Raw genomic sequence first — 14,199 nt, forward strand, 5'->3', positions numbered from 1 at the left:
GATATACGATATACGATATACGATATACGCTATACGATATACAGTATTCAATATTCGATATTGGCTCTTAACATTAGGTATATTCTGAGTTAAGATATTTTACAATTGCTTTCTTAGTTCAAGTTGAGTTACAATTCTCATTTGCCTTGCCGAGCCCTGCGCCCCTCTCTAACTAGTTCATTATGAGCTGCATGCCTTACACACACACACATACACATGTGTATGTGTTTGTGTACATATGTGTATGCACACACGTATCGCATTAACACTAACAACTAATGGCAATTTCCTTCTATTATGCAATAATATAGATTTGCTTTATGGATGTATATATACGAATACATATCTATATATATATATATATATATATATATATATATATATATATATATATATAAATGTATATATATATCGTTTATTATTCTAAATATTTAATATGTGATTTTTACATGATTCATATATATATATATATATATATATAGTTATATATATATATATATATATATAGTTTGTTTTCCGTTTGCATAGCATTCAGTATGTATTCAATTCTCTTACTTATTTTCTCTTTACTTGGCTTGAGACAAAAAAACACGAACAAACTAATTTGTTTTTGCTTTGTGTTTAATTATTATTTAGTTTCCTTGTACACCAAGTATTTTCATTATAATATTTGTATTCTTTACTTGTATTTGTATTTGTTTTAACTAGATCTTAGCCTTACGCGTATTTGGCTATAAGCTGTTTAAAAAAAAAACGCTTAGATTACTTGTTATTTATTTATTGTTATAATTATTGTTTATTCTTTTTCGTTTTTCTTTCTCTATTAGCGACCTAGCGATAATTTTCTTTTATTTTCCAATTGCTTTTCTTATTATCCTCAAACCTTGTGGGCTAAAATCTAATGCGTCTTTGAGTATGCTGCAGTGAGAAATGCGAAAAAGAAAAGCATAAAGAAAAACAAATATTTGTGGCCTAACAAGAAAGAATTTGTGTGTGTGTGTGTCTGTGTGTGTGTGGTCTAAATCCTGGCTTCATTTTGGTATGCCAACTGTGGCCAGGCTCGTGTCGCGTGGCATTGCAGCTGGCATGGAGCTGCCTGCCCCATTGGAACCCTCGAGTATGATTGCTATTTAGCTGGCAGTGACATTTGCTCATTGGCTTGGCTTGTCTGAATACGTCCTTGATTGTGACAGAATAATGCGCAACAGTGTGGAAGGAAGACAGTGATAGATATAGGTAAACAGAGAGAGAGAGAGAGAGAGAGAGAGAGAGAGAGAGAGCGAGACAGACACATGGAATTGAAGTTGAAGTTGGTGTTAAAGAGTTCGATTAGTTTCAGTGAGCTCGCTAATGCGACTTGCTTGGTCCGTTTTTATAGTTTTTGGGAGTCGATTCGTTTACGTATTAACAAAATACTAACTGGGCTAAAACCGAGAGGGGCAGCCTTACAAACAGAGTGCGCTTCAAAAAGTTTTCTGGACGGATTTTACAATTTGTAGCACGTGATGTGGTCAATTCGATGTGAATCAGATGAGCTAAGTAGAGAGAGACAGATAGACAGATAGAGATAGATTGTGCTCGCTATCTACATATACAAACAAACATACATACATACACACACATACATACATACATAATTGTTTGTGTAGACAACGGGAGAACGAGTCATGTGAGTCGTGACTTTGGCTCCACTGCAATTGGGGCAGCGCGCTTTAGCCTTCAGCGGCTGCAATGCCAACATGTGTGTGTGTGTGTGTGCTTTGACTTTATCAATTTATGATCAATTATGATAATTTGTGACAATTACTTAAAACCTCTCTCTATTCTTTGTTGGTCTATATCGTGTTGAATATGTTTGCAATTATCGCAATTGGAAATATTATGAATTATGCAGTTGCTTGGTAATTTGGTTTGTTTGTTTTTCATTTAATATAAATTTGCTCACTTTTTGTGGTATTTAATTGATTTATGCTATAAATGCTGCTGGGCTTGCTTAAAAACTCCACACACTGAACATTATTCATGATGACGGAAATAAAAGCTTCGTGTGCTTCAGTTAGCAATCTAATGTTGTGTGTGTGTAATTGAAAAATATGTGTGTGTGTGTGTGTGGGTATTATTTTCTGCTTCATTTTAATTTCTTTTGTTGTATTATTTTTGTTGGTTATATTTAATGATGCGCGCTACAGTTTGACCTAATTTAACTATGTGTGTGAGAGAGAGTGTGTGTGTGTGTGAGTGTATTCTCTGTTATTTTCTTGTTGTTAGTATTTATGCGTATTTCTTGTTGGTATTTTCTTTTGTTTTTGCTTTTTCATTTTACTAAACTGTCGCTGATATTTATTGATATTTTTTGTTCTTTACATTTAGTTTTGGTATAATTTTTCTTCTTCTTGCATACAAAATTGTTTGTTTTTGTTTTTTTTTTTTGCGTTTTAATTTTTATATATTTTTGTTTTGTTTTTTTTTTTTGTATTTTTATTTTTTGTATTTGTTTTTTAGCGGGTAATACAAATGCTTAGATTAAGAAAAAAAAGTTGTATCTTTATATATATATACTATATACGCATATATCTATATATATATATAGCAGATATATATATTTAAGTATAAGTAAGTTTAATGTTTAGAATTATTATATATGCTGTACTTAGTTAACCTAGATTCGAATACATGAACACTTCAAGATATCATTTTTATTTTATTTTGGTTTTTTTTTTTTGGTTTTAATAAGTGATTTAATTGAATTGAATTTAATCTAACTTTTGTTTTTGCCTGCTTTTCTTTTGCTCTCATTTTTGTTTGTTGTTTTTTCTTTCCTTCTTCTTTTCTGTAGCTTAATTTGTTTTTATTATAGATTTTATATTCACTCAATTTTTGCAGAATTTATTCAATTTTTTGCTTCGTTTTATTTATGAGAGACGAGTTTTAAGCTACTCTTCGTTTGTTGTTCTTCCGTGAAACAGTTGCAGCTGATGTTGTTGTTGTTGCTGCTGCTGCTGCTGGTGTTTCGTGATGTTTGCAATTGCAGTTGCTGTTGCAGTTGCTGATGCAGTTGTTGATGTTGTTGTTGGGGTTTTAATACAGAAATGCAATTATATACGCGGGCGTCGTCTCGACTTCGTTGGTGTCTTTGTTGTGTTGCTGCATGACAAGCAAAGTGAGGAGCAGGTGTGAGTGTGCGATGTGATGGGTATTCTGCTACGGGGCGTATGAGTAATGCCGCGCAAATGTTTAATGTGTGTGTGTGAAATTGTGAGTGTGTGTTTGTGTGAGTAAGAGAGAGAGAAAGAGTGTTGTTGTTCTTGTTCTGGTTGTTGTTGTTGTTGTTGATTTTCCTCGACTTTCCATTTCCTTCGAGCTATTCGAATCCTTTTTCCTTTCCTTTTTGCATACACACTTTGTTCTTGTCTCTGGGCAACATACTATTTTCATAACATTTTGACTTGAATCCATGGGGCATGCAGGCACTTGCAGGCGCCACGTGCAACGTGCTGCGATGTCCTTGGGCACAGCCAGATGGCAGCTGCGCCCAAACTCCTTTTCCTTCGGCTGCTACTCGTGATTGTTATTAATCCTTATTCTGTTCTTCGTCTATCGGTTTTGACTTTAATGTTCGTTGTTGTTGTTTGTTTGTTGGTTGTTGTTTGTTTCGTATTCCTTGCCTTTGACTTTAACTGCTGGTTCGGCTTAGTCCGCTTTCATTCGTTGTGTGCCTTGGGTCTATTGTTGAAGCTGATGCTTGTTCTAAGCCTTGTCGTTATCTTTATCGTTTGTCGTTATCGTTACGTTACGTTATCGTTATCGTTATCGTTAGTGAGGCGACTCTGTGCTTTACTCTCTTGTTGGCTGAAAATGACTTCGATGTGCTAGCATTGACGATAGTTTTTTTGGTTGTATTTGTAAGATACTTTTTATATTTTTTTCAGTTTTCTTTTGAACTTATGAAGCGGTTGCTGCTGCTGTTGCTCTTGTTGTTGTTGTACTAAATTGTTGAATGTTGTTGTTGTTGTTGTTGTTGTGGTTTTCATATTGAGACGACATATTGCATTTTGTATTGTTTCTAATACTCCCAATATCATGCATCCTGTATTTCACCTTTCAATCCAGGCACCCTGTGGTGTTGGTTATGTCCTAAGCGATTTGCTAAATCCTGTACAACATCACGAAATATAACTGTATCTATATTTTCACCTAATAAATACAACAAAAACCAATCGCCCATCTTGGAACGACGAACGATTATTTCAATTGCGTCTCGACGCACTAACCTACAAAGCGAAGAGAGAGAGAGAGAGAGAGAGAGAAAACAGTGTTAGAAAACGTTGCACAGCCAGAGCTAGTAAAGGACACTCACCTAAATCGCATTCGAAATAAATAGACCCTCATTCGAGGCGAGAATATAATAACCACCCTGTATATTAGCGTTAATAATGTGAGTAACGTTAATAATATAAACCAAAACCAAAGGAAAATGTAAATTTTCTCATTAACAACGTTTAATGGTAAAATGCAAATGGCGTCGTGCTTTTCCACCTATTCCAGCAAGAAGATGAAGTAGAAGAAGAAACAGATTGCATTAGTATCCACATCCTCGAGCAGCTGCAGCCTCAATACTCACCTCCCCACTTGAACCATATTTAAAAAATGTACATTTGGTCATTCTGGGAAATATGTAAATCATCGGATCCATGCGATCTTCCTGATCGGTCTCCATATAATCTATCACATCCAAGCCAAATGTCATAAATTCACCATCGAAAAATCGATTCATAAGAAACATTTGACCTGCGAAGCAAAATAAATATAAATTCATATAAATATACACACATATATATTTATATATATATATATATATATATATATTATATATATATTCAATTCCAGAATGAAATTTTGAATGCCGCGTGTTTATGTACTGTGGGAGGCCATGCAGAGCGTGTTTATAGAACCAAATTTGGAATAGTATAATTTACGAGTTCATTGCCAGCTCCGCGAGTGCGTGAACTCAGCTAAATCTGTTAACAATCCAATAAATTATGTCTGTCAATTGATGTATAGCAATTAGGTTCTGTTTCCGGTCTGTGCTCAAATTAATAATCGCAAAAACTGTATAAAAAGTCTACAAATTAAAGGGAAATTCGCTTGTGCCGCTCCGCCTGTGCGCTCATAGCTGATATTGTTACGGAAGCTATTGAAATTGGATTGCAGTAGATATTTTTTGGATCTCGACAATCGTATGGAGGCTTGTTGCCCTGTTCTCTAGATCCAAAATCGAGCAGAGTCCACCATATCTTCGACTGCTCAAGTGTTCTTATCGGCTTACTATTGCCCTTCCCTACAGATACATATATGAGCTGTTTTTTTAGGAGTTTTACACCTTTAAGTTGGCAAACCTGGTTTATTTGACAATCCCTGAAGCAGCTACTATTTGTCTTTTGTTGAGTTTGCATTGACATTTGCAAATTGTTAAAGTTTTAATCAAAATATTGTTTCTACTCGTCAAATCTATCGTCCACTTAGCTCACTTTATGGCCTACATGATGAAGCTGATTTGTATATAAATAATTAATGACAAATAATTTGGTATACAATAAAGCTCGTTTCATGAATAATAAAAATATAATAATTGTATTTAATTTGGCTTAAACTTGTGTAACGCTAATAGAAAAGAACCCAAATTAGTCTGCCCAAGGCTGCCTGACCAATGCTAAAATGTGAATCTGTTTTTGAGCCACAAGTGGTTGTACCCGACTGACAGCTGATTCCTAAGATATGAATAGTTTCAAATGTCAAATGTCTGCCCTGACATTACTCCACGATTGCCCCATCAAGAATCCATATATCCTCACATATCCGATCTGACCTAGCCACCCTCACAGTCGCTATGTACTGCATAGAGTCGTTTATACCTAGTTAATCAATATTTGTAACATGCTCACGATCTTAGCTATGCACTTGATCGACACCATTGAGCGTGAACTATGTCGAAACTAAAATGGAATTGCCTCGAATGGGATACATACGCTCCATTTGCCTCACTTCATTAATCGCATTTCTTGTAAACTCATCAGACGTCAACATTCAATTAGTCTGAACTTTGGTTGAATTTGTTAATACACAAATGTGTATGCGTGTGTATGCGTGTGTGTGCGTGTGTGTGTATACTTGCACATCTATAGTCAAATTAGTCTATTCTATAATTGTTTATTTCTTTATTTCTTATGTATTCTGACAGTTAATTATTTTGCTAGATTTCCGATTGTAGCGCACGTGGCGCACGTTGTCCGGGAAAGCAACAAAATAGAAATGAAAATGAAATCAAAATGAAAATGAAAATGAAAATGAAAATGGAGAAAAAAGAAGCCTGCAATCCGCAGCAGTGAGTAAAATTTGTTTATTTTGATGCGGCCTGCGGCTACGGTCAGTCGATAAAAATTCGTCATTGATTTTCCACGGAAAATGACTGAGTGAATTAGCAACATATACATATATATATATACGAGATTTATATATATATATATTATATATATATGCATATCTATATAGGTATATTCTGTATATACTAAAGATATTCTGTGTGGTTAACCCCAAATTTGTTTATGGATTATGCAAACTGGAGCATTTGCACCAGCTGCAGCTCTGCTGCTGCTGATGATGATGATGATGATGATGATGATGATGACGATGATCTAGTTGATCAGTGTTACTCACCTATCACATTTATTAGGGCGAGCAGCTCACACACGTAGTACCTGTACGCCCACCAATTGTGATATCTGCAATGGCACAAATTGAATTATCGAACTGCAGCTTGAAGCTGTTTGTAGGTGTTTGGGTGTGCTGCGGCGCTTACCTTAAATTTTCCCATAAATAATCTAAAAGTAATTTCTTTTTTTGTTTTTTCTCGGCTTCGGAACAAATGCCTATATCTAAGTCCATGATGAGCGCATGAATTTTGCCACCCTCCCAAGACTTCCACAGCCATCTTGGTGTGTAAAATAAGATTGCCTGCAAGTAAAGAGAGACAGAGAGAGAGAGGGAGAGAGAGACGCATGAGATATGATCCAGATAGATAGATATGTATATGTATATATTTAGTTCTGTAAAGGTGAGCTGTGGCCCCAGTGCAGTGTAGGCGTCTGTCGTAAAAGCGCTTAAGTTTGACAAGTGACAATTGCCAGCTGTTTGCTTAGCCGCAGGCCATGGCAAAGCCCGGCCAAGTAATTCCAGCTGGCAATGCCAAAGGTATTATATGATCAAAATTGCCTTTGCCTGACCTTCTGCGTGATATTATTATTTGCTGATTCCGTGACTTACTTACAGACGAGCAGGCATAAAAGATATTTTATATACATATAAATGTAGATGAATACATGTGTATGCAGGTATTTATAGACATGTCATCAAAACAATTAGCTGTGATCCATTAGCGAAAGTAGAAAAAAAAACAACAGAGGCGACACAGCCAACGGGCGAGAGACAGGGCTGATGAAGCAACATGGCGTTGCCACAGTCTGGCTACAAATCTTGCCCAATTAAATGGATCTGTTGTCTGACTTGCTGGTATTTATGTGCGCTCTGATGACATATTAATAATAACTTGTATCGTAAATTTGTGGCTAAATTGTGCAAATGTTTGCTTTGGCCCAGCTCCATGTGGGCAGGTGGTAATCCCCGAGCCGTCAGCGGACAATGGCTTAGTTGACCAGCTGCTGCTGGGTGGCTGTCGAGCGAGGTGAGAGTTCAGTTTGTTTAGTGGCTAAATCATATAAAAATGGCGACTGTCTGCCATTGTCCTGCGTCATCGCATTTGTTGCTGTTGCTGTTGGCAAATGCTAAAATAAATATCAGCATACGATCATGCCATGCGACTTGAGACGGGCATCGCGGTCACGGCGGTCATGGCGGTCATGGCATGCTCTTGGCATCAGCAGCGCCAGCAGGCGAGGCATTCGCGGTTAGCTGGCTTGCAATGTGGCATTATTTTTGCATCTGTTGCAACAATGGGACTCAAATATTGAAATTGACGTTCGGGGCTTGGCCAACATCTGCGGCACATTGTAACGGCAACAACTAAACAAACGGGCGCGTGATGGGCACACAGCTTACAACGCCCTGCCGGAAGTCAAATAAGGCGTTTGATTTGCTTTTTTCGCCTCTGAGCGTATTCTTTTCCCTTGGCCCTCGATTGGGGCATGCCTCGACGATTTGTTTTCCTCTCGCCATCTCGCTTCGACACGCCGCCGCCCCATCGCTGCAAATTGGCTTGGACCGACGACATGCAACAGCAATAATCGAAATCCCTTTTAAGAAGAAGGCAGCAACAGCGGCAGCTTGTGCCAATAGCTGTGGGTGAGGCTGCGTACCGAGTTGCATGTGTGCGTGCGTGCGTGTGTGTCTGAAAAGCAATTTGGCAAGCGTTCAAATTGCCATAAAAACATGCCATAAATGCAGCTGCAATCAAAGCCAAACCAAGTCAAAATCAACAGGCGTAGCCATCGCCGAGCACAAAGGACGCTGCACAGTGGAGCAAAGGTCGACAGAAACACAAAAGCAACAGCAATTAAATCAATCAATTTATCTATCAAATTTAAAGTTTTTGCGAGCTAAGATTGTCTGACAGTGGGCTATAGTAATTTAATAATATATATAATATATGCGAAATAATTAATAGCACCACCATGAATGAAACACTTTTCTGATTTATATTCGATATTAGTTCTCAATAATACTTAAAATATGTATGTTATTTATAAATCTGTATTTTATAATATAGCTCCCATGGAAGCCATAAGTCAAACTTCAAATCAATCAATTTTGAGTATTAAATTGTTCTTTTGGGAATCTCAAAATAAAATTGAATGCAACAACAGTAGAGCTTGTGCCACTGTGCGCACTGCATGGAGGACAAGAGAAGTTTGCATTTTATATTAGGCGAAATTCGTATGTGAACGAACGTCTTGTGGCCACGGAGGAGGCTAGTCGACATCTATGCAGCTCCAGCGCGTGGGCGGGCTGTATGCTGCTCAGGAGACTGAGGGAAGCATCCAGTGCGCCGGCTGCTGGCTGCCGGCTGCCTGATCCCGGTTCCGTGCTGGCTGCCCACTCCCGCACGCGTGAATGAAAATAAATACACATAAGTCAAATATAAACACATGTCCAATGCTCCAACTCTGGCGGGGAGTCCGCCAGCCGTTGTCGGCAGCGTCACGTTGCCAACCCGTCTCTCCCAAGCCAAACCCGGCCCCAGCCCCCGAGCGCCAACTCAACCCATTCCATTCGCTCTCTCCCCCTCTCTCTCTCACACACTCTGTCGCTTGCCATTCGGACCAGATTTTTGTTTCTGTGTGCTGGCATTTGGCCAGAATTATTATTTGTTCACTTTTATGTTTGTCTGTGCCTTTTCAATAAATATCCAGATAGGCAAAAAAAAGAATGAAATGAAATGAAATGAAAAAAGAAAGCAGATTCAATTTTTGACATATTTGAGGGGAGCGCTTGATCGATATGGGCCGATCGGGCATGGAATGAATTGAAATTGGAAATGAAAGGAAACGATCATGAAAATTGAAATGGTAAATGGGAACGGGAGTGCCAGTGGCAGTGGCAGTGGCAGTGCGGGCAGCGAGGGGCTCTGCGAACATGTTCGCCTGCTGCAGGCAAAATTTGCTTTTAAACTTTATAGCTGCATTGTCCAAGTTAATGGCCTGGCCATTAGCGTGGGCGATCGATCCAATTGCTGATCTGCTGATAATCGCCACCCCCGCCGCCAGTTTTGAACCCTGCCTCGAGGTCCTCGGATCACTGAAGCGTGTAGCCATTTAGATATTTTCGAATATTTGAAGTTGATTTCAGGTGTTCCATAAATATATATATATATATATATATATATATTTATATATAAATATTTATATTTATATGCACATATTGGTTCATGAGACTATGTAGTTGTTGGCTACAGATTTATGGCTTTGCTTGTTTTCTCATGGCATTTATGATCGTTGACTTTTATTATTTATGCACAGTACATATGCACACGATCATAAGTATATTCACACACACATATATATATATATATACATATATATATATATATATATCCATATATTTATATGGCAATATATTGTATGATCGTTTGAGCTAAGAACTGCATCCATTCGATTTCAGGTCGCATCCGTCGTCTTTATTAATAAATCCACAAATTAAGCAGAATGGAAAATGTGTAAATTATAGAAACGCCGTTCACGCGTCATTAAGCGGGGAGAATACCATAATAAATGTATTTATAGGTATTTGGGTGACTGTGACGGCGTCGTCTATAATCGCCGCTGTGACACTAACCGAGAAAAAAGCAATGTGCCCAGCAGAGGCGTGTCGCGCCGCCCCCTCTGCTCCTAACCCCTCAATCGGCCAGGCAACTTAGAGAGAGAGAGAGAGCGAGCGAGAGAGAAGAGAAAACAAGCGAATGGCGACTGCGACAAAAGTGTGGTAAAAATATACATTTAATATTTGGTACATTGTTAGCGGGAAGATATATTATTGTGTAATCGTTCGGCGCCCCTTGCCCCACGTCCCACGCCCCCACTTCGGACTGGCCCCGCCTTGGCTTTCCACTTGAGACAGATGGCAAAACAACGTCATAAAATGCAAGTAGAACAATGGGCCACAAATTTCAGATCCATTATATACTATGTGTCAAAGTGAGCTGCTCGCATTGAAATATGAAATATTTCAATAAATTGGACCATCTAAATTTAAGACAATTACCGCCAAGAATCATCCTTGTGTGGGGCAAAAAGTAAACTCATGTATTTATATGCTTAAACGATGTCACTTCACTCAACATGTGATCTACCTGCTCGACATCGATTCAAATCGAATGGAATTCTGGGCATATTGCTTATGTTAAAACGCATGAAACAGGCGAAAGGAGACATGGCTTAGCACATATCTATTTATTCTCGATCAATATCAGTCGCTTTAGCCTTGCCCGCAAGTATCGATACCTTTGTTTACTTCCATGAAACGACATGAATTTAAAGCTAGACTAGAGTCAGAGACTTAGTATAGAGTAGAGACTATAGAGTATAGAGTATAGAGTATAGAGTATAGAGTATAGAGTATAGAGTATAGAGTATAGAGTATAGAGTATAGAGTATAGAGTATAGAGTATAGAGTATAGAGTATAGAGTATAGAGTATAAAGTATAGAGTATAGAGTATAGAGTATAGAGTATAGAGTATAGAGTATAGAGTATAGAGTATAGAGTATATAGAGTATAGAGTATAGAGTATAGAGTATAGAGTATAGAGTATAGAGTATAGAGTATAGAGTATAGAGTATAGAGTATAGAGTATAGAGTATAGAGTATAGAGTATAGAGTATAGAGTATAGAGTATAGAGTATAGAGTATAGAGTATAGAGTATAGAGTATAGAGTATAGAGTATAGAGTATAGAGTATAGAGTATACACAAATAGGATACTTTTCCCATATGTTTTGTTTGGCTCATATACAGATTAGTAATGGGTGCAGGTATGGCCAAGTCGGGCATTACCGACAAGAACAATTTTACTTGTTTCTTCTAATTTTCAGATATGTAAATGCAGATAAATTAATTTCTTACTGAAATGTGTTTTTGTTTACTTATTTTGAAAGATAGTAAACAGCTTAATGCTTTGGTATCGGATCTAGTTAAGAAACAACTGAACAATTGCAATGCCAATAAATGACTTTAGATATATTAATTCCACTGGGCTGTTAGCTTATTAATTTAATTTATTTATACCTAGTTGATAAAAGAATATTGGCTTTAATTTATTCATTTAAATATTTACAGTATTCAAACTCGATTTAGTGAATGGAGTTATTCCATGAGTCAAACATACTATAGCTTACTATACATATATCAAGCTTTGGCTGTATTGGTATATCTGGCAGAATGTCTGAAGTAGACTAGGAATCAAATATGCTTGAACATGTTCGAGCAGGAAAGTGTTGAGCTGAAAAGGACTTCAGAGATGGCGGAACTATTTGAAATTTGGTAAGCGCGGCGATCAACAAATAAACAAACAGTCAGAGAGACAGATGAACAGAGAGACAGACATGTGTATCCACATACGTCACAACAGAGCCCAGTCCACTGAGCAGAGCTGCTGCTGGCCTTGGGCGAGCGCAAGTGAAATGTTCGCAACAGCAACAAATCGGGTAATACGGATATGTTTAAACATTTTCATTTCATTGGCTAGCGTTTCAAAGCCAACATAACAACAACACAGGAATGATGGAAAAAAAATGAAATAAGTAGAACAAATATTTGGAAATTTCAATTTTGTATTGAGTATAAAAAACGTACGCACTCATAGCAATGTAGATAAATATAAATAAGTATGCAAGCATATCACAGTGAACAGCACTTTAACCCATCCTCCCACCGGTCTCCCCCACCCACTCTGGGCTCCATGCATAGACAGCAAGCTTTAATGACCCAATATATTAAATTTTTATGATCGCTGCTTGACAAGATTCTGCTTTGGGAGTCACTGAATAAACGACTTGGAGTCAAAGCGTTCCAAATATGGAATAACTACTTCCTCCACTCACACATGAGGGGTACTCCTGCAAGCTCAATTGATTTCAGATGATGTTGTTATAAATAGGCCAGAAACTTTTGTTTATCAATTCGATTTGGCTATAGACAATATATATTTGTTATGAATATGTTAGATAAAAGAAAGCGAAATTTTAGTTTAATCAAAAGCAATTCAAATTTCAGAATGAAAATCGCTTTGTCTTTGGCACGCCGAAGATTGAATACACTTCCAGGCAGGGCTCAATGAAATTTAATAAATATATTTATGCAAAGTCGATGTCAAAGACAGCTGAAAATCGATCGAAAGCAACTGCAGCGGACATCCCTTTTGTGACTCACCTGAAAAAATAGGCAAAAGCATACCCATTGATAGTATTTATAGTGCTTCTTATCGGCTGGATCGCCATCGGAATTGCCAATACCCGGGTATGGCACCGAAACGCCTTGTTTTTTCAAAAATAAACTCTTTAGCGTATACGTCGACTGTATCCAACAATATGTGTTGAGAACATCCTCTGGAATATCTTTAGTGTGTACACAATCAATTGGATTACCCACATATTGGCGTGTGGTTATAATTAGCGAGAATGACATCAGAATCATCACAGTTATTGAGTAGTGCAGGCGGAATACTATCGAATCGGTTTTAACGTGACTGACCTTTACAAGGTTTTTCAATCCACGAAATATATCTAACATGGTTTGTTAAACAGAGCGGAGCGCGGAGTGTTTTACCAAAGCTCAATTGGTATATGGCCTTAACTGATGCTCTCTCGCTCACTCTGCCTTGCCTAGTTGTGTGTGTGTGTGAGTGTGTGTATCGATGGGATCGTATAAGATCGTATTTTAGGGTCAGACTCAACTCTGACTCTGACTTGAGTTCTTTGATATCTGAGTAGGGACTATCGATCGATCGATTAATCGTCCTATCGATAGGTGCTCGTTGAGCTATCGCTTTCAGGATTCGAGTTCTTTCTTTTGCGCGGCCAGCCCATCATTGGCAGCTGAGCAGTAGGCCGGGCACGCAGATCGATCATTTGTCGATATGATAAACTGGAGCTGGAGCTGGAGCTGGAGCTGGAGTTGGAGCTGGAGCTGGTTCTGGTTCTGGTTCCTTTGGCTAGCTGGTTTGGGTACACAGTTCTTAGTTATGCTCGCTCCTTGCATCGAGTTTGGCATTTTTGATCGACTCCAATTGAAGATTTTTTGTGGTTTTTCGTTTTTGTTTTTGTTTTCTTTTTTTTATTGATTTTTAGTTTTGGGTGTCTGGAGTTGTCACTGATCAGCACTGATCTGAACTTCCTACTATGGAAACAACGCGAAGACAAAAAAATTCAATATCGAAATATGTTTGAAGGCGACGGACGCGACGGCAACTTCTTGGATGAAACGTGCGAAATTTGTTTAATATTTTCACAGTATTTAGTTCTCGGCAGTTTGTTTATTGAAAGAGGCAATTGGAAGCATTTCTACTCTCTATGGTCAATGTGGAAATATTTATTTAACGGCAACCATCGAAATTTCGTAACGAAACAAAACAAATAAAAAACGCGCCGAGCATATAAATAAAATGTGGCATTAAATGGGCTTCCAGCTCACTAGTGT

At 37.8% G+C, this 14,199-nt stretch overlaps 1 protein-coding gene across 6 annotated transcripts in view; it reads right to left on the reverse strand.

Moving 5' to 3' along the window:
- Positions 1-4,004: 4,004 nt before the first annotated feature.
- Positions 4,005-14,199, reverse strand: part of LOC111593001 (innexin shaking-B) — a 151,865-nt gene continuing 141,670 nt past the window's right edge. For 5 of the 6 annotated variants that reach the window (XM_030223434.1, XM_030223433.1, XM_023305524.2 and 2 more), the window contains 5 exons: positions 6,857-7,011; positions 6,715-6,779; positions 4,622-4,788; positions 4,358-4,536; positions 4,005-4,271 (listed from right to left, as the gene is read on the reverse strand). In XM_030223434.1, coding sequence (XP_030079294.1) covers positions 4,079-4,271; positions 4,358-4,536; positions 4,622-4,788; positions 6,715-6,779; positions 6,857-7,011 — 759 coding nt within the window. In that variant the 3' untranslated portion in view covers positions 4,005-4,078. Of the gene's footprint in view, positions 4,272-4,357; positions 4,537-4,621; positions 4,789-6,714; positions 6,780-6,856; positions 7,012-12,933; positions 13,900-14,199 lie in introns of all 6 variants that reach the window. The other variant, XM_023305525.2, reaches the window with a different exon arrangement.

The sequence above is a fragment of the Drosophila hydei genome, unplaced genomic scaffold, assembly GCF_003285905.1.
Source record: "Drosophila hydei strain 15085-1641.00,03,60 unplaced genomic scaffold, DhydRS2 tig00000211-arrow-pilon, whole genome shotgun sequence".
Classification (NCBI taxonomy): domain Eukaryota; kingdom Metazoa; phylum Arthropoda; class Insecta; order Diptera; family Drosophilidae; genus Drosophila; species Drosophila hydei.